At 34.7% G+C, this 23978-nt stretch overlaps 1 protein-coding gene across 3 annotated transcripts in view; it reads right to left on the bottom strand.

Moving 5' to 3' along the window:
* The window catches only part of SEMA3A (semaphorin 3A), a 506000-nt gene that overhangs the window by 128228 nt on the left and 353794 nt on the right, over positions 1-23978 (bottom strand). For all 3 annotated transcript variants that reach the window (XM_061165131.1, XM_061165130.1, XM_061165132.1), the window contains 2 exons: positions 22586-22648; positions 4758-4877 (listed from right to left, as the gene is read on the bottom strand). In XM_061165131.1, coding sequence (XP_061021114.1) covers positions 4758-4877; positions 22586-22648 — 183 coding nt within the window. The remainder of the gene's footprint in view (positions 1-4757; positions 4878-22585; positions 22649-23978) is intronic.

The following is a 23978-nucleotide window of genomic DNA, read 5'->3' as shown; positions in this document are numbered from 1 at the left end:
AATTTGCATGGTTTCCTGTCCAATATCATTCAAGTACTGAAAGATTAGGGGGGAAAATACCCTAGAAACCATAATGGTCTTGCTCAAACCACATTTGGCCCAGATTCACAGTGCAAATGCGGGATGCAGCACTGCCTCTGGTGGAAATAATGAAGCCGAGAAGTCACCAAGAATCCTGAGTTCTGTTAGCCTACTAACCTACTAATTTATGTTATCCTGCTAACGTAAGTGGGAAAAGTCAGACTCCAACGTGTGATTTAAGAAAGATGGAAAGATACAACCACCCTCAAAGAAGGCCTCATTGTTTTACCAAGATATCTAAATTTCTTAGCTTGGGCATCTCTGCTTGTACTCTTTCTACAGTACAAGAAATAAACTTTCATTCTATTGGACTCAATGACAAAATAATTTGAGAGAGCTAACTCAATTAGAAAAAGTTACTTAGATGTATAAATTAGCCAACTGAGCTCCAGCTACCACTTAAGTAGAATTTTGGCTCCGGAGACTGTTACAAAGAGCATTTGATTCAAAGTTTTACATAGAAGCAAACACTTATTCTTGGTGGAAGAGAAAAAACAGACAAAACATTTTATTTTATATCTTGATATATTAGTTGTCATTGTAGAAATGACCTTAGAGATAGCCATTAAGCTTCACTGCATTTCTTAATGTCCCTTTGGTTCTATCATAAATTGAGATCATGGCATTATGAGAGTATTTATAGAGTTAATATTTTCCAGCCCTCATCTGGGTTCATCTTTCTTTAGATTTCCTCCCAGTACACAGAGGAGGCCGTTTTGGAATTTGAGAAAACAACCAGAGACTTTTTTGGCTATACCACTCCTAAATTCATACATTTTTTATTAACAAATGTAAATTTGAGAGGGAAATACCATATAATAAAAGTCTTTGGGGAATATTCTGTTGCGTAAGGATGGCTTACACTTTTCATTTGAATGGCATGGATATTGAGAGCTTAAACTCAAAAATCATCTGTACTCTAGCTCTGAATCATTCCTCCTGTGAACTCTGCATGAATTTTTATAATAAACACACACATGTGTATGAAGCATGTGACTTCATAGGCAGTCATCTGCAGGGTCAAGTACTATTGGAGGATAACCAAGAATTGACTGACACATATCTTACAGAACTGGAGTTAATTAATAGGTCTACCAATTCCCAAGTGCACTACAGGAAACACAAAGTCTGCTTAATACAGCAATCAATGACATACTCTGTACAGTCATAAGGCATTCACTATACAGCAAGAGGTGATTTCAGAATACAGTATTCAGGAGTTTAAATATTGCTATTAAAATGCTAGAAGAGTAAAGTAAGATCATTCACAATCAGAAGACTAAATAAGGATTTCTTTGCAAACTGCTGACTGTTATTTAAAAGGAATTTTTAATTTCTTCATATTAGATCTGAAGCTATTAAATGATGAGGAAGTTTTGCTTTGTTTCAAAAGTGATATCTTTATTTCTATGGCATCCAGCCATCTTGAAAGGGTTAAATCCATAATTTCTAAAAAATGGATTTCAATAATCATGGGGACTCAATATAAGACAGTTATTTTAAAGAACACTGAAAAGAAAAAACTGGATGTTAAAAAGTCCATGAAGTCATGATAAAAGCAAAATGTCTTTTTTGTGCCATAAAATTATTTATAATATATAAAGTCTGGACAGTAGTTTAAAAAAGAAACTATTTCATTATTTTATGTAATGAGGACAGGAAACAGCAGAGTATACATGCTACTTTTTCAACCAGAACATAGGAAAAGGTTTGTCTTAGTTCTGAAAGCCCATCCCTGTAAATAAAAGTTACTAAATTCAAACTTCAGGAGATCTTATGAACTCTAATCCAACAAGCCTGGCCTCAGTCCTGCTTGCTATTTTCTTTCTTATTCTGCCAATCCTTCCATTACCATCATGACTTTCCTAACTGCATGAAACACATATTGTCTCGTTGTCTCAACTTCAAAAACAGTATAACTGTTTAAATATAAGTGTAGTATTTTAAGTACCAATAGAGATCAATTTAAAGCAGATTCTCTTTTAAGGCAGCTTAGCATTGAAAATTGAATTTTATGTTGTCTAGACAAGCCATCTTGATAATATCTTTTCCAGAATTTCCTAGATTGACTGTCTAGACTGCTCCCAATTCCCCCAGATGATTGCATAATCATCTTCCCTCTGACCCCTAAAATAGTCTGGAACAGCATCTCCCCATAACACAGTTGCCATGCAATTCAAGACCACTGAGCTTCTGAGGGAGGACTTTTCTCCAAGGTTCTGAGTTTTAGAATTTCAATGAAACACTTGTTCATCAATATCCTACCATAAGGTGATTGGATGGGAAGCTTTATTTATTTATTTCAGTGGAGGAAAAGGCCGCCTCCATCTTGCTGGGTAAATGGCCTGGCTTCTGTACCTCTGCATCCTCCCACCCACTCATAAACCAGCAACGAGTAGTTGATGAGTTGAGAAAGAGGGAACTCTGCTAAAGAGCAACTTCAGAAAGAAAAAGAGAAATCTATATTTGGGTAAAAATGTAAAAATACAGAAACTATATGTGATATTTTAATTTAAATGGCCATCAAGATCATCTAAGCTTCAAAATTAAAAGTAGAGGAATTAAGCTAAATATAAAATGACCTGGCAAGAATGAGAGCCTAGTGCAGTAACTTATAAACTCTGATGAATGAGGTACATTTAATAGCAAAGTGACAGTTATTACCATAAAAGCTGCAATGGCTTTCATCCTGCGATACACATTCATATTTTAAAAATGACAATCTGCATTTTTTTAAGGGCGTACTACCTATTAAGTAATATCAAACTCTTATAACTGCACGAGGTATAGACCATTCTCATTACCACTTTCTAGAAACAAAGACACAAAGGAAATTAGTAGCTTACTCCAGATTAAGTATCAAGTATTGAACTAAGGTTGGACAAAAGCTCTCCAGTGAAAGGCTAGAGGACATGAGTTTAATAATGAAGGGATTACAATTCCTTGAGTTTCTATAGCAAAAAATGTCAGTGGGCCATGCAGTGGTTGGAGGGTTGGGAGGCAGTTGGAGGTAGTAAATTGATTTCTCACTTAAATTTAAGGACACTGAAGATCACAGAGGTTTGCTTTGTTTTTACATATTATGAGACAGAATCTCAGAGAGATTAAGCAATTTTCCTGGACTCCACAGATAGTAAGTTGTAGAACATGATGAGAAGCCAGAAATGACCCTAAAACCCACCTATTTTCCACTAACCCTGTGTTTGGAGCTCAGCTCTCTGGGTCCCACTGTCCCATATAGCAGGCATATGTGAAAAGTGCAAGACAACATGCATAATGTTCTCCAGAGATATCACCAATAAACAGAAAAGTGGGACCCAAGTTTTAGGGTGCCTAACTATTGAAAATAGCCTAGAAGCAAGTGAAGAAGGAAAGATTTATCCAGAAGTTGCTAAAAAGTTAATCATGCAAAATCTGCAGGACTGTATGCAAGAAATTATTCCTAATTTCGTCAATATGAAACAAGTAACTTAAGTAGAACTGCCTTTCCTTAAAGTTTAATTTACTTAAAACTCCTGGGTATGTCATCAGGTACAGAATGCGAGCTTGTTAAAAAAAAAGAAGGATGCATGGGGCGGGAAGAGGTTTATGAGGGCAATGTCTAAACTAGTGAGAACTTGGGAAATGGTTTTAATCTTCCCAGGATCATCAGGAAAGTCATAATAATCATGTTTAGTCTAGAAACCACATAGCCTCAAAGGTGTCTTCTTTTACAAAGAAGGTACAATACAAAAATGTTTTGATTATTCAGTGTTTGGGTTGTAAGAACATATTTGTATCACTTTTGGATGCCATAAGAAAAATAGAAAGGATTTAAAGTTATAAAGAAGTGGTTAACATGTAAATTACATTTCAACTTTAGGATTCCAGAAATATTCTGGGAACAAACCTTTTATCTGATGAGTAATTCTGGATTCCAAATGGAAGAAAATTCTGTCACAAAAGATTTTTTCACCACATGAACACTTTTGTTTTTCATAGGATTTTGTGCCAAAAATTATAAAGGGCTTTATAATTAAAGGCTACTGATAAATCCAACCCATGGAATTGCTTTCAAACTAGAAACTTTTCCTTTAAATTCATCCCTAATTTCAAGTTTTGCTTAAATTTACCCAACTTAATTTTTTCACTAAAACATCTTTTTGGAGCAAGAGACAAATTAACATTTTTTATCTTTTTTATACTGACAAAATTATAGTCCAAAATATAAATATAAAGCCTAGCTAAGCAAGAACACAACTGTGAGCAATTTAGGTCAAACATGTGATCAGAGCATTGAGCACATGTATGGCATCCTTTCTTAATCCCTGGGCAGAAGAAAACAACTGTGGTGGCAGACACTTCTGGCTGAGGAGGGAAATGGTGGGGAAAGCTGGCAATATACAAATGAAGGAGAAAACAGGACACATTCAGCCTGCTGACATCTGCTGCACATGCAAAATGGATTGGACTCTGTAACAGAGAGGAAAAGCAAATGCTTTCTTCCTTCCTTCTCCCTGTTCCAGTTATTGTTGAGTGATGGTCTCAATTCTTTTTGTATTCACAGATTAAAATTAATAATAACATCTGAATTCCAAGTAGGAGCTATTTCTTCAATGAAGTGAAGAAATTAGTAATAAAGTATTTGAAAAGGAAGGGGTCGCGGACAAACACCGTTTTTAAAAAGCCAGCTTTACCTCAGGATGATGTCCAATTTCAATGTAGGTGCAAACTGGATGAAAAGCCCCCGTTCCACAGGCATACAAATGAGTCTGATTATAAGCCTTAAGCACCTTGATGAAATTAGCACATTCTTTCTGTAAAACAAAAGGAAAACCAGTGAGTTCTAGCAGTGAGCATGGCTGAGGTATCCTTTAGTGTGCTAGGCATGTCTGAACAGATTTCTTTTGTGTCCTTTCACATTAGTTTTTATAGCTTATTATTCTATTGTTTGTTCACATTATTACACGAGACACAGAAGGTGTTTGCTCTCATTGTTACAGGAAACAAAAGAAGTTCTCATTTTTGGGGGGTAAAATATAATATTCCCTTTAATGTTTTTATTAAAACTATAATTTATTATAAAGTGGAATAAAGTTATAGATAACCAATTATCATAAGTGACTTTTCTAGAAATGAGGGAAGCAGCAAATTATTTAGCCAATTAGTTAAATTATAATAATGATGAAAATTTATTTGCAAAAGTCAGCTTTAATTTTGGAAAAGTGAATCAAAAATAAATGTAATAAAAGCCTCTACTAAACATAAACGTGAAACATCATCAGTAACTCATACTGATTGGCAACTAACTTTGGACTTTAGCAGTGCTACTTACTGGGCTGCCCTGGAGGCTCAGATGGTATAGGATCCACCTGCAGTGCAGGAGACCCGAGTTTGATCCCTGGGTTGGAAAGATCCCCTGGAGAAGGGAATGGCTACCCACTCCAGTATTCTTGCCTGGAGAGTTCCACAGACAAAGAGTCGAACATGACTGAGTGACTAACATGCGCACACACACACACATTGATGCTTACTAGTGAGCTTTACAGACTTAAGAAGATAAAACCACCTCCTCTTGAAAAAACTCACTGAAACCTCAAAGATGGTTTGTATATACGATGAGACAGAGAAGATATTAGAGTTTAGAAAGTCTATAGACTGAGGGTCTTTTATTAGAGTGGCTATAATTAATAAATATCTTCATGCAGTACATGTACATTGTAAACCAATGCATGGATACCCTTACCAATGAGTCATGGATCCTCCAGGTAAAGAACATCTACTTTATAAGAGGGGATTATAGTTATATCTTATTATGTATAGAAGTTTAGACATTCCTTCTATTTCATTACACAAATATCACCTAAGAAATATGATAGAGCTATTTATATTTTCCTATATATTCTATCTGTAGACCCTATGAAAGAAAATGTGTTTCTACAAATGAATAGGAATCTTAGCCTTCTGTTCCTGTTAAGGGAAGATTCAGGGGAAAAAAATCAGATGAAGTATAAACTAGATAATTTTATTGCCAAATTAACCCTGAGTAGAAAAGACATAATTTTTGCAAAATATCTTTAAATAAATGAGTTGCTAGCAATACTGTAAAAAGAAAACAATGAAAAGAGAAATTCAAATTTGGTGCTCTGTGACAACCTAGAGGGGTGGGATGGGGTGGGAGGTGGGAGGTAAATTCAAGAGGGAGGGGACATAAGTATACCTATGGCTGATTCATGATGATGTATGGCAGAAATAGCACAATATTGTAAAGTAATTATCCTCCAACTAAAAATAAATAAATTTATTTTTAAAAATCTTCAAATAAATGCTATGGTCTATTAACCATATAAAAATCTTAAAATTAAATACATGTAAGTAGAAAATATGAATTTGTCATGGGACATACATCATCTATTTTTAAATATTCAACTGATTAATAACTGCACTGAAATTTTATGTTATTGACCATAGACTTTTTATACACATAGTTTTGTGTTTTTGCCCATAAATGTGGAAATAAAAAACAAATATATAACTAAAAGTGCAGATAAAGATCAAATGCAGACTACAGTGCAAGCAGTTCTGGCAAATGTAACAGAGAATTGGGTTGGTCCCGACACCTTTAAGTTTGTAACACTCCCTTAAGTCATTCTCTATAACATGTGACTCTTCAAGTAAAGTTCAGAATGTATTTGGACTTATGTAGTTAGTTGGAATTTATAACTGAGATGTTACAATAATTTAAGTACATTCCCAAGTGACATTTGTATTCTGTGTTTATAACTGATGATTTTGGTTTTAACTTTAATGCCTCCATAAAATAAACAGCAGACCAAACCTGGGCAGAATAATTGTTATTTAAATTCAAATACTTGCTTTCCATCATCACTGATTTATCCAGGATGAAATCCGAGGATGTCCTATAAACATATCATCCCAAAAGTAAGTTATACCTCTATAAGGGAAAATATGAAACTTGACTGTTAGGACTCTTCACTCTTTCTTATCAAACGCTGAGCAGTTTCGGGAGTAGCTAAAATACACATCTGATTTGTCTCACTGTTTTGTTACTTACATCCTGAGTCTTTCCTTTGTCTGGAGAGGCATTATAACAAAGAAAATTAAGCACTGAAATCAACTAACTTTGAAACTAATTTTGCAAATTTCTATAAAGAAAAATCTTCCTAGCTTAAGAGCATCTACCCATGTGCCACTTTGAACATGACACATCTTAGACAAAACCTTAGGTAAGCTTATACATAATCCAACTCTCAATTCTCTTGGCCACAAACTCCCCATTCTATAACAGTTTCTCCTCTTTGAGAAAGAGGATAGGGCATGAATTCTTGGTCAGAGGAAAGAGGCTGTGGACAGGGAAACATCTGATAAACTCATTTACAAATAAGACAATCATGAGTCTTACACAAAGGATTTACTTGTACTCTTAAGAAAATGCAGTTATTTGAAAATGAATTATTTTCAGGAAAATGTTTTATGAAACACGTAGGTGGCCCCATACTCTGCTTTTACATAAAGACAGCCAACCCTGATTGTGGACTCAATATTACAGCATTCAAGATTATAAACAACCATTTCCAGCACCATATGTTGAAATTAAGAATCTGGCTGTGTACACACATATTGGTAAGCAAACGAATATTCTAATAAATAGCAGTGGCAGATCCAGATGGGTGACTTATTCATTCTAGAAAAGAACAGGGTTTTACTTTGCCCACCAGGCCTATAAAGATACATATGCAATTTTAAATACAAATCCAAATTCTTTAATCTCAGTAGTAATACATAAGGGCATTATAGAAATTTGAGAGGAGACCCTAGATCGCCACAATAAAGAAAGGAAGGAAAATTTTATAAGCATAGATACCTGTGCATACAAGTGAAGCTTATGTCACTTTTGCAACTGTTATGAATTCGAAGATCACAGAATCTGCAGGCTCTTATCTCTTAATCAGTTGGATAACTGACTAGCAATAAATATTGACTGAAAAATTCTCAAGGTTCTTGAGAACAATGTAAGAGCTACCCTGAAAATCCTAATTTTCTTTTGTTCTCTGTGTGCTGTGCAGTACTGTGGTAAGTTGCTTCACTCCTGTCTGACTCTGCGCAATCCTATGGACTGAGCTTGACAGGTTCCCCTCTCCATGGGATTCTCCAGGCAGGAATGCTGGAGCGGGCTGCCATTTCCTCCTCCAATTTTGTTGTTGTTGTTGTTGTCATTCTGGTTGTTGTTCTCTATTAACTGTCAAAGAAGCACCACTATAATATGACAACTACTGTTCTACAAAAAATCACAGGACTGAAGCTGTGAAACCTGGCCAAGGCTTCTACGGAGGATGCTGATGATGGATTTTATCTGCATTACAAAGCAGCTAAACCCACCCTATTGGCCTGAGGCCTGAATGATTTACCCAGTGAACTCTCCCAGTTGGCAGCAGGCTATACTGTACCATACCTAGGGCTAACTCAGTATTATTTTGGTGTGAAGTGAAGTCCCTCAGTCCTGTCTGACTCTTTGCGACCCCATGGAGCCCACCAGGCTCCTCCAATCATGGAATTTTCTAGGTAAGAGTACTGGAGTGGGTTGCCATTTCCGTCTCCAGGGGATCTTCCCAACCCAAGGATGGAACTTGGGTCTCCCGCATTGCTGGCAGACGCTTTACCGCCTGAGCCACCAGGGAATCCCTATTTTGATGTGAAGGTTGATTTAAATAGAATGAAGAGAAATTTCTTGGATTTATATAGTGTGTTCAGACACTTGAACTGAAACAAAGAAATTGAATGAAATACTTTCAAAATTGGTTTAAATTAGCTGCAAGAAAACTCATCAATAACAATATATAAGGAAACAGTGAATTAAAAGAACTGGAGAGAGAAGAAACCAAAACTTGAAAGAGACATAGTGAAGTAAGGATTTTTCTTTAAACAGAAAACCAACACAAAAGAGTATCAATCCTGTCATTCATTTGTCTTCATTCTCCTGCTTGTTGTTGCCAAGGCTTTTGAGTGTTCCAAAACAGGATATTCATTTTATTTGGAAGCAGCCTGGACATTCCTCTAAAAAAGAAGGAAGCGTGGCAGAAAAAGGAAACACACTTCACACATTTCTGCTCTAGGGAGACAGAAGAAGAGTGTTTCTGACCTTTTCTTGAACCATGACGATTCTTAAAACTCAGAATGTAATGTACTTTTTGGCATTCAACTACTGTGCTGCTTTGCTCAGCACTGGTGGATTTACAACGTAATAAAGAGAATGTAATCAGTTCAAAATGAATTCATTTTTCAAACCTGGATCTTTTTGGAATTTAAGCTGATACACATAGACAAGTTAGCAACAAGCAGGCTTCCCGAGAGTCAGGCAACCATACTGACCTCTTATTTCACTGAAATGTACTCCAGGACAACATTATAAATTGTTAACTTAGCCTCATGGTAAAAGTAAAGGCAGTCATAAACCAGTAAAGCTCAAGGCCACACCTGATGAGCAATGATTCATCATCCTTAGTGACAAACCATTTACACTTATTTTTTTAAGAGTTTCTAGTGTCTTAAGGTCAAATGTAGAGAGGAATTACACACAGAGATATTAGCCTGGAAAAATAAATTACAAAGAAAATGTCTACCCTCAGAAAAAGATATAGAAGCCAAATGCACAGTGATTCAAAAACAAACATTACAAATATGTAGCACTGATTAGACTGTGTTAAGCAGACTTTTCCCGGACGGTTACAAAAATAAAGTCCATCCATCTGTCAAAACAACTGCTCCATGCATGAAAATTAAAACAGAATAAAGGTGTTTTTAACTAACTTCTGATAATTACACTTTCTACAAAAGAATGTAATTTACCACCAATCCCAATTACCTCCTTGCATGTTCTTAAATTATGGATTGAGCAGTGAAATTTAACTCTAAATAAAAGAGAAGGCTGTGAACATGAACAATCTACATTTAAATATATTTAGTTCATGATTAAATCAAACAACTTATTCAGGTTCCAATATAAATCAGCTCAACATGAATGAATATAGTACAACATTGGCTCAGGTCAGTGAACATTCATTTAAAAAGCAAAAAAATGTCTCTATCCCATCAAAAATTTATGTTGAAGTATTTTAATGTATAACATAGCAGCTGGGAAAGCAAAGGAAGCCCTTTCCTATCACGGTGGGTGGATACATCTCTGCATGAAAATCCATTAATAAGCTTAATTCCTGAAGTTAATCTGTTGACTTTCTTTTTCTCTGGTCAATTTATTTGGCAAGCTGGCTAAATACTAGAATCTTCATGCCAAAGCAGTAATCCATGAGATTGTTCCTGTCACTCACTCATCCCTCTCTCTATTTAAGCTGTTCCATACTTACCTAGCAATAATGTTTTGTCTTTTTTTTTTTAATTCTATTACAGCTGTGATCAGATCATCCATAAGCATGCCTTCTTAATACCTCAGCATTCATTAAAGGATGCTAGAAACCTCTGGTATATCAAATAGAACTAAGACTTAACTGTGTTCTACTTATAATATTAGCCATTGAATGCTGAATTTGTGACTTGGAATTTTTTAACATCCACCCGATAAAATGGTGAGTAGCCTGTTCTGTCCATTTTGGGAGACATTTTTACTTTCGCTAACTAAGAAGCATCATGTATAATAAAACCAATGGACGTTTCCATTTTAATGCTTTGTTTCAGAAAAAAAATTTTTTAATTATTTTTTATTGAAGGATAATCACTTTACAGAATTTTGCTGTTTTATTTTTTTTAAATACAGATTCAACTAGCACAACGAAGGTGACATTATTTCATGTCTAGTTACTAAACTACGTTAGTCTATTCATATTAATTTAACTATATCATCTTCAAATCTATGACAGAAATTTTAACTTGGTTTGAATGGTGTAATAGACTAAATGAAGACTCCTAACCAAGGACACCAGAACATTTTACCTAGATGCTCATTTCAATTAAGTATCCCATTTGACTGTTTTTTTTTACCTCTGCATTGACTATTTGTTTTGAAGTTCTAGAAATACTGATCTAAGATTCCATAAACATTTTTATTTCAAATTACTCAAAACCTTCAAAATTGGTCAAAAGTATACATATAGTCATTACAGATAAAGGCAGGAACAAAGGTCAGCCAATGTGATTCTCTTCTATTTAAAGGAGTTTTGAGCAATTTCACTTTGAAATGTCATGTGGACCAGAGAAGCTGATTAATACATACTTCTGGCTTACACTGCATTTTACATTTTAATACCGATCTACTTATTTACATTTGTACCACTCATTGGAGATAGGATTATGCGTGGTCTGTATAATATGTATTTAGCATATCCAAATGAATTCACACAATGAATGTGAAACTGACCTGACTATGTTTTCCTGCCAAACCAGGAGAAATATTTAGTCAAAAACCTTACTCTGATTTCAATAATGATATTCTGTTTTTTTCCAATTTTATGTAAGGTTATTGAATACTTAGTACTCATGCCTTAAAGGAATTATGTAAATGATTTACACCAAGCAGGTAGAGTTATAATCCAAAGGGATTTACTGTAGATACAATTAGTTGGCATATTAATTCTAACACAGATGCATTTATCATGAATTTAACACTCAAATAAGGGAGATTAATTGCTTCTTTAATACAGATGAGATGTAGCTTTAAGGAAGGAGATGCAAAAATGAAGTTCAGATTATAAAGGAATGCTTTTTTATAATTCATATATATACCTTTAATACAGATGAGATGTAGCTTTAAGGAAGGAGATACAAAAATGAAGTTCAGATTATAAAGGAATGCTTTTTTATAATTCATATATATACCTCTTTTCTACCCTCTGCCTTATCTAATATCAAAAGTAAAAAAATTCAGTTGGAGTCTTTAATATGCAGAATATTAAATGCTATTATATAACTAATAATATAAAATATTATCTTAATTTATATTCTAACAAATGGAACCTCTTTAACCACTTATAACGCTTTATCCATGTATAACATATCCATGTTTATAATAAATGGACATACACACATACATAGGCATATATATTATGTATATACTTGTTAATTTCAGAAATTATTTCTGAATACAATCAAATATTTTAAGCTTTAGAATTTAAAATCTGCTTATATTTATTATTTAACGAAAATGGTTATTTATTCTTGAGCATGTATTTACATTTGAAGGTATTCTTGAAGAATTTAAGAAAAACATATAGAATAAAACTAACTAACATCAAAATGATAAAATAGAAACACCACAAAAGTAGTTACCTATACTCATCTGATGCTTTATCAGACATGGGTTAGAATTAATAAAGCATCATATTCCCTGTGTGATTATAAGAAAGTTATTCAGGATTTCTGAGCTTCAGTTTCCCCAAGTCAAAACAGTATTAATAACATATCTGTGCAAAGTACATAGTATGATGTCTGTTGTCATCGTAGTTCAGTGGCTAAGTCACGTCCAACTCTTTGAAATCCCAGGGACTGTAGCAAGCCAGGCTACACAGTATCCTCCACTATCTCCCGGAGTTGACTCTAACTTATGTCCATTGAGTCAGTGATGCCATCCAGCCATCTCATCCTCTGTCATCTCCGTCTCCTCCTGCTCTCAATATTTCCCAGCATCAGGGTCATTTCCAATAAGCTGGATCTTCATATCAGGTGACCAAAGTACTGGAGCTTCAGCTTCAGCATTAGCATCAGTCCATCCAATGAAAATTCAGAGTTGTTTTTCTTTAGGATTGACTGGTTTGATCTTCTCACAGTCCAAGAGAATCTCAAGAGTATTCTCCAGCACCACAGTTTGAAAGCATCACTTCTTCAGTGCTCAGCCTTCTTTATGGTCCAACTCACATTTGCACATGACTACTGGAAAAAACATAGATTTAACTATACTGACCTTTGTCAGCAAACTGATGTCCCTGCTTTTGAATACATTGCCTACGTTTGTCATAGCTTTCCTTGAAAGAGCAAGTGTCTTTTAATTTCATGGCTGCACTAATCATCTGCACTGATTTTGGAGCCCAAGAAAATAAAATCTGTCATTGATTTCACTTTTTCCCCTTCTACTTGCCATGAAGTGATGGGACTGGAGCTATGATCATAGTTTTTCAAATGTGGAATTATAAGCTAGCATTTTCACTTTCAGCCAGCTTTCTCCTCTTTTACTTTCATCAAGAGGCTCTTAAGTTCCTCTTCACTCTCTGCCATTAGTGTGGTATCACTAGAGCCATGAAATTAAAAGATACTTGCTCCTTGAAACAAAAGCTATGACCAACCTAGGCAGCATATTAAAAACCAGAGACATTACTTTGCCGACAAAGGTCTGGCTAGTCAAAGCTATGGTTTTTCCAGTAGTCAGGTATAGATTTGAGAGTTGGACTATAAAGAAAGCTGAGCACTGAAGAATTCATGTTTTTGAAGTGTGGTGTTGGAGAAGACTCTTGAGCGTCTCTTGCACTGCAAGGAGATCCAACCAGTCCATCCTAAATGAAATCAGTCCTGAATATTCATTGGAAGGACTGATGCTGAAGCTGAAACTCCAATAGTTTGGCCACCTGATGCCAAGTGTTGAAAAAGACCCTGATCCTGGGAAAGATTTAAGGCAGGAGAAGGGGATGACAGAGGATGAGGTGGTTGGATGGCATCACTGACTCGATGGACATGAGTTTGAGCAAGCTCTGGGAGTTGGTGAAGGACAGGGAAGCCTGGCGTGCTGTAGTCCATGGGGTCGCAAAGAGTCAGATACCACTGAGCAACTGATCTGAACCGAACTGCTTGCATATCTGAGATTGTTGATATTTCTCCTGACAATGTTGATTCCAGCTTGTGAATAATCTAGCCTGACATTTTGCAGGATGTACACTGCATATGAGTTAAATAAGCAGGGTGACAATATATATAGCTTTGTTGTACCCCTTTCCAATTTGGAACTAGTCAATTGTTCCATGTCCAGTTCTAATTGTTGTTTCTTGATTGGTGTACAGATTTCTCAACAGACAGTTAAGGTGGCCTAGTAATCCCATCTCTTTAAGAATTTTCCACATTTTGTTGTGATCCACAAAGTCAAAGGCTTTAGCGTAGTCAACAAAGCAGAAGTAGATGTTTTTCTGGAATCCCCTTGCTTTTTCTATGATCCAATGAATGATGGTAATTTGATCTCTGGTCCTCTGCCTTTTCTAAGTCCAGCTTGTACATCTGGAAGTTCTTAGTTCACATATTATTGAAGCTTAGCTTGAAGGATTTTGAGCATTACCTTGCTAGCATGTGAAATGTACACAACTGTGTAGGAGTTTGAACATTCTGTGGCATTGCCCTTTTTTAGGATTGAAATGAAAACTGATATTTTCCAATCCTGTGGCCACTGCTGACTTTTCCAAATTTGCTGATGCACTGAGTGCAGCACTTTAACAGCATCATCTTTTAGGATTTGAAACAGCTCAGCTGAAATTCCATTACCTCCTCTAGCTTTATTTGCATCAATGCTTCCTAAGGCCCACTTGATTTTACACTCCAGCATTTCTGGCTCTGGGTGAGTGACCACACCATCATGGTTATATCCAGGTCTTTACATTTTTTTGTATAGTTCTTTTGTGCATTCTTACCTGGTACTTATTAACTGAAGGGAAACTCATCTTATTCTTTAAATAATCAACCATCTATTTATTAGTTTTAATATTTTCATGTCTGCTTAAAACTCTCAGAACATTCTACACATGGGGACATGACGCAGGCAAGAAGGCTATAATGAATTGTTCACTTCTTAAAAGTAGAGTTAAAAATGATTAAGACCATAGCTGGTACAAATGAAAGGTGGACTTAATAAAATTTGTTTTGAATATTAATCTGAGTCCAGTCCTGTTAAAAAGATGATGTAATGTTATTCATTAGAATTTTCATGAAATTCCAGTTCTCCAAGAGTAAGGATGATAAATTATAAATTTATAAACATTTTATCAAAGAGGTAGATGGTATGAACCAGTGTCACAGTCAAACAGCAAATATAGAAACTATTTATGAATAGTTGTGGCAGAATTGTGCTGTGTCTACTTAGGTAAGCCGGAACTACATTTTTTGAAAGGAAATGCTTATCTTATAACCAAATATGAGTTACATAAATGAGCTAATAAAATAAATGTATATAGAACAATACCTAGTATATATAGTAAGCTACAATTGATGTTAGCTATCATTATTACCAGTATTCTTTGAATACAGAATTTGAACTATCAGTTTACCTGATATTTACCTCCAAACAGAAATAAATGTACACACATGCATGCATATGAAAATCTATGCTTATTTCTGTGACATTTAATACAAAGTTTTTCATTTGCTTTCATAAGCATTCAGTTGTCTGTATATCTCATCTGTCATCAAATTTCATTATGGAATCATATCTACAACTAATAAACTGATCAAAGTCTTTCATGTGAGGTCATCTAGGGTGCCCACAAAAATTTATAATCAATAATATCAGAAACAGTAAAGGGTCTATGATTCCACTCTACTGAAAAGATAACAAGCTACCATGGAAGTTTTACAGATGCTGACAAAAGTTATACAGCTTCTGAACCAGAGATGAAAAACTTTATTATTCACAGGAATAGCAGTAGTCAGAGTCAGCATTTCTCATGTCAGTTCCCCAAGCTCCAATTCCCACTGTGCAGTGAGAAGAGGGCCAAGTGACACCTGCACATGCAGTGAGGTCCATTACAGCAGAGGAACTCCTGGTTGAGGTAACCTCAACATTTTTTTTTCCCATTTATTTTTATTAGTTGGAGGCTAATTACTTTACAATATTGTAGTGGTTTTTGCCATACACTGACATGAATCAGCCATGGATTTATATCTATTCCCCATCCCGATCCCCCCTCCCACCTCCCTCAACGTTTTATAGCAGGCATAAGCATGCTGGTCATTACATTTTGAGAAAGAGGTTATGTTCACTGTACTTGCAGATAAGCATAACTGCCCTTTGCTCTAAGGGATGCACTATCTCTACTTTAAGGTTATTTGAAAACTAGCCTTTTGCTTAAGAATTCTTCCATTCTTCCAATGTTCAGAAGTGCGAGAGAATGAAAAATGATCTCCAAGCAATTACACATCAGGGTTTTGAGACTTAGTGAAACATTATGATTTTTACAGAATTAGAAGGTAATTCTAACTATCCATTTGAAGTTTTAACATACCTTGAAGTCCCTAAGATAAAATTTAAAAACAAATGAAGTTGATGTCAACTTTGACCTTGGAAAAAGTAAGTGAAATTCAAGGACTAACTTGCATTTAGATTGTACAAAACTTAAGATGAATGTGTAGCTTCAAATTCTCAGTTGCATGCACTTGGCAAAACTTAGTGCTATTGAGGTCCTGCAATTTGAGTCATGATAAATTTGATAGACAAGCTATAATATATCATATGTTAAAAATGAATAACCACCAAGGACAAGAATATAAAAATAAGTCTCTCAAGAGTTGCAAAAATGTCCCCAAATTCAGGTGCATGATACTGAACTTTGAAATGTATCCAACAACAGTGACGTTAGGAGAATCTGTTATTTCTTTGTTCGTCTCAGATGGCTGAAATTTTGGTTTCCAACGATGTTCAAAATATTTCTAATAGTCATAAGGTTGCCATTTGGTTTTACTGAAGCTTAGTACAAAGAGAGATGGTTTAGTAGGATAAACAAAGAAGATTCAGAGAGCTATTGATTCGAAACAGATTCTTTTTCCAGCTTAGCATGTATTCCTTTTTCATTTGCAAAACAGGGTCAAGGAAGTTAATCCCTCAATAGAAATGTTATTGTGAATACAAAGTGGATTTTAAGCACCAGGAAAATATCTGAAAGAATAGTAAAGGCGGTTAATAGAAGTGAGAATAGAGATATCTGGATTGCATTACGTCCTTATTGAGGGTATCTGTACAATAGTATTACATATATGTATTTTTTTTCAAATTACAACTCTCAAGTGACAATAATAGAAAAGGTTCATGAATATTTCACTCCTCTAATACAGATATACAATAACTGTAAATATTTAGAACTGACAACACCAAGAAAAGAAGGCATAGTAGTAAATATATCCTGCATATTCACTTCTGGAAAAAATATATTTAAATTAATGTTATTGTTAGAAATGCAATTAGCAGCAGCCTACGTTTGTATTTCCTCCTTCTCTGTCTATCTATGCATACATGGAGAAAGAGAGAGACGGTAACTGTCTTAGGCTAGAGATTCTCTCTTAGAACAAAGTTCATTTTTTGTGATTAGCTGCTCAAATCCCAACTACTGACTTAATATATACATTCCATTGCAAAATTGAGTCATGAGAAACAATGGTTCGTATCTTTCCAGCTTCCCAGGAGAATGGAGAAAGGTTTCAACTTTCTATAAAATGCTACACTCACTGACACAGGAACTATGGAGGTTTAATCTAGTGGCATATCCTGATTTCCCAGGTGGTTGTGCCATGTAAACCACCTTAAACAGACTTAAGAATGACCTTCTTTCAAAATACATAAAATTAACCAGTGTCTTTGTCTTGCTTTTCCTATTGTAGTCTTGCATCTGAATCTAATACCAAGAAGACAGCATTTCCTCCAGGATGGTTTGTTTAAAGAAGCTTTATTTCCAGAGGACTTAGAGAAAATAGTAAAACCAGTGGGAAAAGGGTAAACTCAGGTTCTAGAAACCATGGAGAACACTCAAGAAGGTGATTACTTTATCTTTCTATAAATGTTCAGGTCAATTCCTATTTTGGTTACAATTTTATCTTGGAGTCCTAATGGCTGCAAAAATCCCTCAAGCCTCCTTCATGTGGTTTTCAGAATTACAAGAGGTCTTTAAAAGGAATTATTGTCCATCAGTCACAGCTGACTATTCTTTACTCAAGATAGAGCCTAGAATTTCCTTCAAACTGTCTGTGTATCACTGCACAGGTATGGCAGTGAATGAAAATTAAAAAAAAAAAAAACAATATAAATGGCTAAGAAAATTTTGGTAAAGATACCGATGCTATTTTTTATGCTTATCAAGGAAGAAATGCTACAATCCCAATAAGTCAACTATTTGCTATTTTCTAAAACAATATTTAAGACAGAAATGAAAAAATGCACCTGTATATTAAAGTCTCAAAATAATAAATGCCATGTATCCTATTTAAATATTTAGGTAACTGAGTACATAAATGAAGTCACCTGCAAAGTAAAATTAATTTTAATAAAATTCATTCTAAATGCCCAAAATATATTTTTAATAATAGGTCAATTAAAAACAATACTAAAGGAATGAGATGGGTTACAAGAAAAATAGTATGAAATATATTTCATTATTTAAATATACTGTAGTGTTTGGTTAAGAGTGAAAGGAAAGTCTGTTCTGTATTTCTGTGTCTCTTTTTCTGTTTTGCATATAGGGTTATCGTTACCATCTTTCTAAATTCCATATATATGTGTTAGTATGCTGTAATGTTCTTTATCTTTCTGGCTTACTTCACTCTGTATAAGGGGCTCCAGTTTCATCCATCTCATTAGGACTGGTTCAAATGAATTCTTTTTAATGGCTGAGTAATATTCCATGGTGTATATGTACCACAGCTTCCTTATCCATTCATCTGCTGATGGGCATCTAGGTTGCTTCCATGTCCTGGCTGTTATAAACAGTGCCGCGATGAACATTGGGGTGCACGTGTCTCTTTCAGAAATACAGAACAGACTTTTGAACTCTGTGGGAGAATGTGAGGGTGGGATATTTCAAAAGAACAGCATGTATACTATCTATGGTGAAACAGATCACCAGCCCAGGTGGGGATGCATGAGACAGGTGCTCGGGCCTGGTGCACTGGGAAGACCCAGAGGAATCGGGTGGAGAGGGAGGTGGGAGGGGGGATCGGGATGGGGAAAACGTGTAACTCTATGGCTGATTCATATCAATGTATGACAAAACCCACTGAAATGTTGTGAAGTAATTAGCCTCCAACTAATAAAAAAATAAAATTAAATTAAATTAAATTAAAAAAAAAAGTACTCTGCAATGGATTATATAGGGAAAAATATCTCTAAAAAAAATGACTGGATACTTCAATAAAAAGTAAAATAAAATTAAAAAAAAAAGAGTGAAAGGAAAAAATACATTTTTCCTTGAACTAAAATACATGAAAATTGCTTTGTTCTCCTTTAATTGTTAAAAAAGAAAAAGAAAAATCTACAATGCCTGAACTGATTTGATGCAGAATGTAGAGGAAAAACAAAGGCATGTGCATTTTATCAGGTTATATCAATTATCTGACTTAAGATTTGTATGACTAATACTTCCATACCAATAAACTTTAAAAAGTTTATATCTCTCAATGAATACATAATTACCTATCTCTACCATAACATATGAGACATAATTTATAAGTTTTTGGAATCCTTATTACAAAGTGTTATGAAATAATCAGGTGCCATTAATACCCTGTATCAGACTTCACAGACACCATATGTTTTAGCTCCTTTTAATTTACTTCTATCAAGACCATAAGCATATTCAGCAAGCCTGGAAAATACAATAAAGTTGCTTGTCTTGGAGAGGAAACCACTGAGGTCATGATTAGGGTTATTCCTTGGAATTGTGGGGATCCTGACTTTACTGCAACTGCTGATCTAACTGTGTCTGGGCTAACACCAGAACCCCTCCGTGTTTGGTACTGACTGAGGAGTAGGAGTGGGAGAGGAGGGGAGGGATGAGAGGTCAGGGCAGGGGAGAGGCGGCAAGGCCAGAGGCAGAAAGATAAGGGAAACGGACTGAGATGAATTTTGGAAACCACAGACAAAAAAGAATATCTGCTATCTTAGCAACTGAATGAGCTAATTTAATCATTGGATCAGAAACGGTCAGTACTTGGCTCAGTGCTTTTTATAAAATCCAGGTAATCTGTCAGTTAAGTATGGTTATTATCTTCAAGTTTCAAATGTTACTGAATTCAGAACAGTGCCACACTACAGTGATCATGATCATTAGCGAGGACCAAAACATATTTCTTTAACAATGTTTTCATTTAGAAATTGTTCAAGCAAATCTATTACATACACTAATAACAGTTAATATTTGTATCATGCATTACAGTCTAGGTAATAATTTCATTTGCGATTGAGTCTCACAAAAATGTTATGAGCAGGTTATTATTATGTCCACATCAAGATCCCCTAGAGGAGAAAACGGCAACCCACTCCAGTATTCTTTGCCGGAAAAATCCCATGGGCAGAGTAGCTGGGCAGGCCGCAGTCCGTGGGGTCACAGAACTGGCCGTGACTGAGTGCCTGAGCACACACACGGACACTCTTAAAAGACTGGAGCATCTAAGACATTTGTCAGTCTCTATTGTTCATCATCTGTGTGTTAATGCACAAATTCAAATCCATACATGCCACACAATACCAAAAACACAAGCAGAGAGACACAAAACTTTTACCTCAGCTTTGAGTATTACACTCAAATGTTTCAAAAATTTTGAATGAGAACATTTTGAATGAATATTCTGCATCATTATATTTCCGGATTAAGAAAATGGTGGTAATGATACCCATTTGGTAAATTTTTATTAAAAAACTACACATAAAATACTATTTAAATTATCATAGTACTTGGCATAGGAGGTATTCTCAATAATTTTAAGTGCCTATGTCTTTGCCTGCTATATTTTAATAGAAAGAGAAAAAAAATGTGTTTTTAAAAGTGACAACTGTATACAGGTAAAACCTCCATTTCTCTCCATTCTTAGTTATTATCACATTGCAATCCTTCAAGTTTGTTAGTGATAACTATAGCATTTCGATATTAATAAATATTTACTTATTCAGTCATATATTTTGTCCACACTTATGCAGTATTATCTTATAAATAATTTTCACAAAAACCATTAAACTCATAATTGCAAAATAGGTACTGTCCCATTTAACAGATAAGATACTATAAAGCCACTCCACCAGTTAAGGTACTTGCTCAAGTAAAATTAATGAGTCAGTGGGAATCAACATAAAATTCTTGGCTTTTTTGAAGTCTTATTTAATTTTTCAATTTACTCCTTTTCAATCACCCTAACCTATGTATTAATTTAGGATAGTATAAAGTTTGATAGAACAGAATTTTTGTCTACTTTCACATAATCTGAAAAATGTTTATGTTTATGAAGGTGTAATGTGAGTTACAATCTCTATATTTAAAATGGATTTTTTTTTTTGGAGGGGGTAAAGTAGAAAAGGATAGCTTTATTGCTTTGCCAGGCAAAGAAGGACACAGTGAGCTCCTGTCTCAAAAACTATGTGTCCCTAAACTTAAATTTTTAAGGATAAATTTCCCACGTTTGCTCATATGTCTTAATCACAGGTGGAAGATACCTGTGCTCTGTACGCCTTCATCTGCTTTCACTGGGAGCCAACACTGCTGCCATCCTTTCCCATGAAGTCAGATTTCACTTCAAATCATTCTAAATACATACATCTTAGGCAGCTGCTACCAATCCATCAGATTGTCCCTTGGAAATATCTATCTACCTATCTATTTATCTATCTATCTATATACATATATATATATATACACACACACACACATACAAGTTGATTTATGACTTAATATCTTAGGATAAATTTCTTCTAAATGCTAATCCAGAGACAAAACATTTATTTTGGATCCAAAAGTATCTGATAAAACTTTTAAAAAAATCATATTTAAAATTCTGAATTCATTTTAATGCATTGATTTAAATGATTATAACTGCCTTTCATGATCTGTGCAGATACATGGCTATGCTTCAAACCTGTGGCTCAGTGACAAAGTTTACCTCAAGAAAAATGGCCTCTACCTATTAAGAGTGGTAAAATCATTGTAGGGATTACTTACCATTCACTCATTTTTTTGTCTGGAGTACCAAAGACAATGTATATTACATAGTCATTTCTCAATTCATATTTACTTAAGGAATGAGTAAATGAAATGTAGGAAGTAAGAAGGAAAGGAAAGATGAAAGTTCTAAGGGAGAAAGGAGAAGAGAAACATAGGAAGAAAAGAAAGCAGGGGAGAGGAAAAGAAAGAAAAGAAATAGAATGAAATGGAAAGAAAGTGTAATTTAATCACGGTGACTCAGAAGAAGAAAAATTTCAATTCATTCAAAAGGAATTAAGAAGCATTAACATATGAAAACCAATCTGTACAAATAAGTTGATTCACTGGGTGTAAGTATCTATGCTAAAAAGTGCATTTTGTTAATTACCTTTTGCATATATAAATCATCAAAAGGAACAGATTTTTGCTTTATTTAGATATAAGGTCAATTTTACCCACTTGCTTTGCATTAAACTTTCAATGTTTTACATAAAAATGTCAAAATATTCAAACATTATGTATCACTAATTTGTTTTAAAAGAGTGATTAGGTCCACAAAGCATGATGTTTCATATAACAATGAGCAAAAATGACACTAGAAAATTCCTAAAATAACTTACTAGATTGATACTTACCAGAATATCTTTTCCAGCCCACTTGCATTCATCTCTTCTGGTGTAAGATACTGGCCACACAATCTAAGGGCAGAGAAGAAACATTATTTTCTGCCAATTAAGTTTTCTAAGAGATCCAACATTACAGTCTGTTAGATCAAGTAGGGCAACTGAGACAAAGAAAGTTCCAGAAAGCATTATGTGGCGAGAAACTTTGAGTGTAGACTTTAAAGTGGCATCAGATAATTAGCATGAACTTAAATCATATACTCTCTGTCTACCTGTTAGGTTTTGCTGTATAAATGAAATTTGAGGTACATAGAAATTTATGTGGTCAATAGATCTAAACAGTGTGAGATGGAAAGAACTGTAAGGCAGTTTAGGAGTAGATCTTGAGACCACATGAGAATCTAGTGGAGAGAGACAGAAATAGGCATAGAATGCAGCTTGCATTCTTTTCAGTGAATCAGTTTTTATCATAAAATAGTGATTTTGATTTTGAAATTTAAACATCAGGTGCTCTGGATCCATTTCCATAAGTCAGATCTCAGCATGACATTCATGAATGAGCAACTGACAGGGTTAGAGAAATCCACTTTAGAAAGTAATCTTTCTTTTTTGAAAGGAAAATAGGTGAAGAGTAGCACTGCATACGTTCAGGAGATAAAAAGGAGGAAATGAGGAAACAGATACTCTTATAAAAGAAAAAAACACCCTCCTCACTGTGGGTAAAACTCAGACTAACTGGGTAATAACTTTGCATTTTCATCCCTAATATTTGTTCGTCATCTTTCCAAAGTTTCCTGTATGATTTGAATTCAGGGACACTGGTAGGTAAATCCGTTTATGACTCTTGGCTTAAAGGATTATAGATGCATTTCCCTCAATAATATTAATTAAAATATCCTCATCTAAAGTTTAACATAAACTTTTCAGTTCCCCTGAGCAATTTCAATGATTCCTATCTTTTTGGGCACAGCAATTTTAATTTTTTTTAACTCCTCTTTCTTGTCTGGTAACACCAGTTAATTTCAGGGGGAAACAGTCATATATAAAAGAAAAATTCAGAGATGATGGCAGTTAGTCATTCATGTCTGCTAGAAAGCTTTTAGTCTCAAAATGAATGATTATCATTCATTTGGGAACTTCTAGATAATTCAATATAAATGGTCATAAACTTGAGCAAAGGCTGTGATAATCTAGGGAATAAAGGCAAAATGCAATGCATTTATAAATAAGAATTTAGGACTTATTGAAATAAATTATGGTGACATGGCAAGTAGATTTCAGGTCCATGTCACAATGAAAAACTCTCAAGATTTTTCTATATGCATTTAATTTTTTTACCATTTTAAGCACTTAATTTATGTAATCCTTTCATTTTCATATACTTTTTCATATATGTCTGTATTTG

This window comes from Dama dama, chromosome 18 (genome assembly GCF_033118175.1).
Source record: "Dama dama isolate Ldn47 chromosome 18, ASM3311817v1, whole genome shotgun sequence".
Taxonomy (NCBI): Eukaryota; Metazoa; Chordata; class Mammalia; order Artiodactyla; family Cervidae; genus Dama; species Dama dama.
Note: the sequence above shows the minus strand (reverse complement) of the source record. Positions and strands in the feature narration are given on the sequence as shown.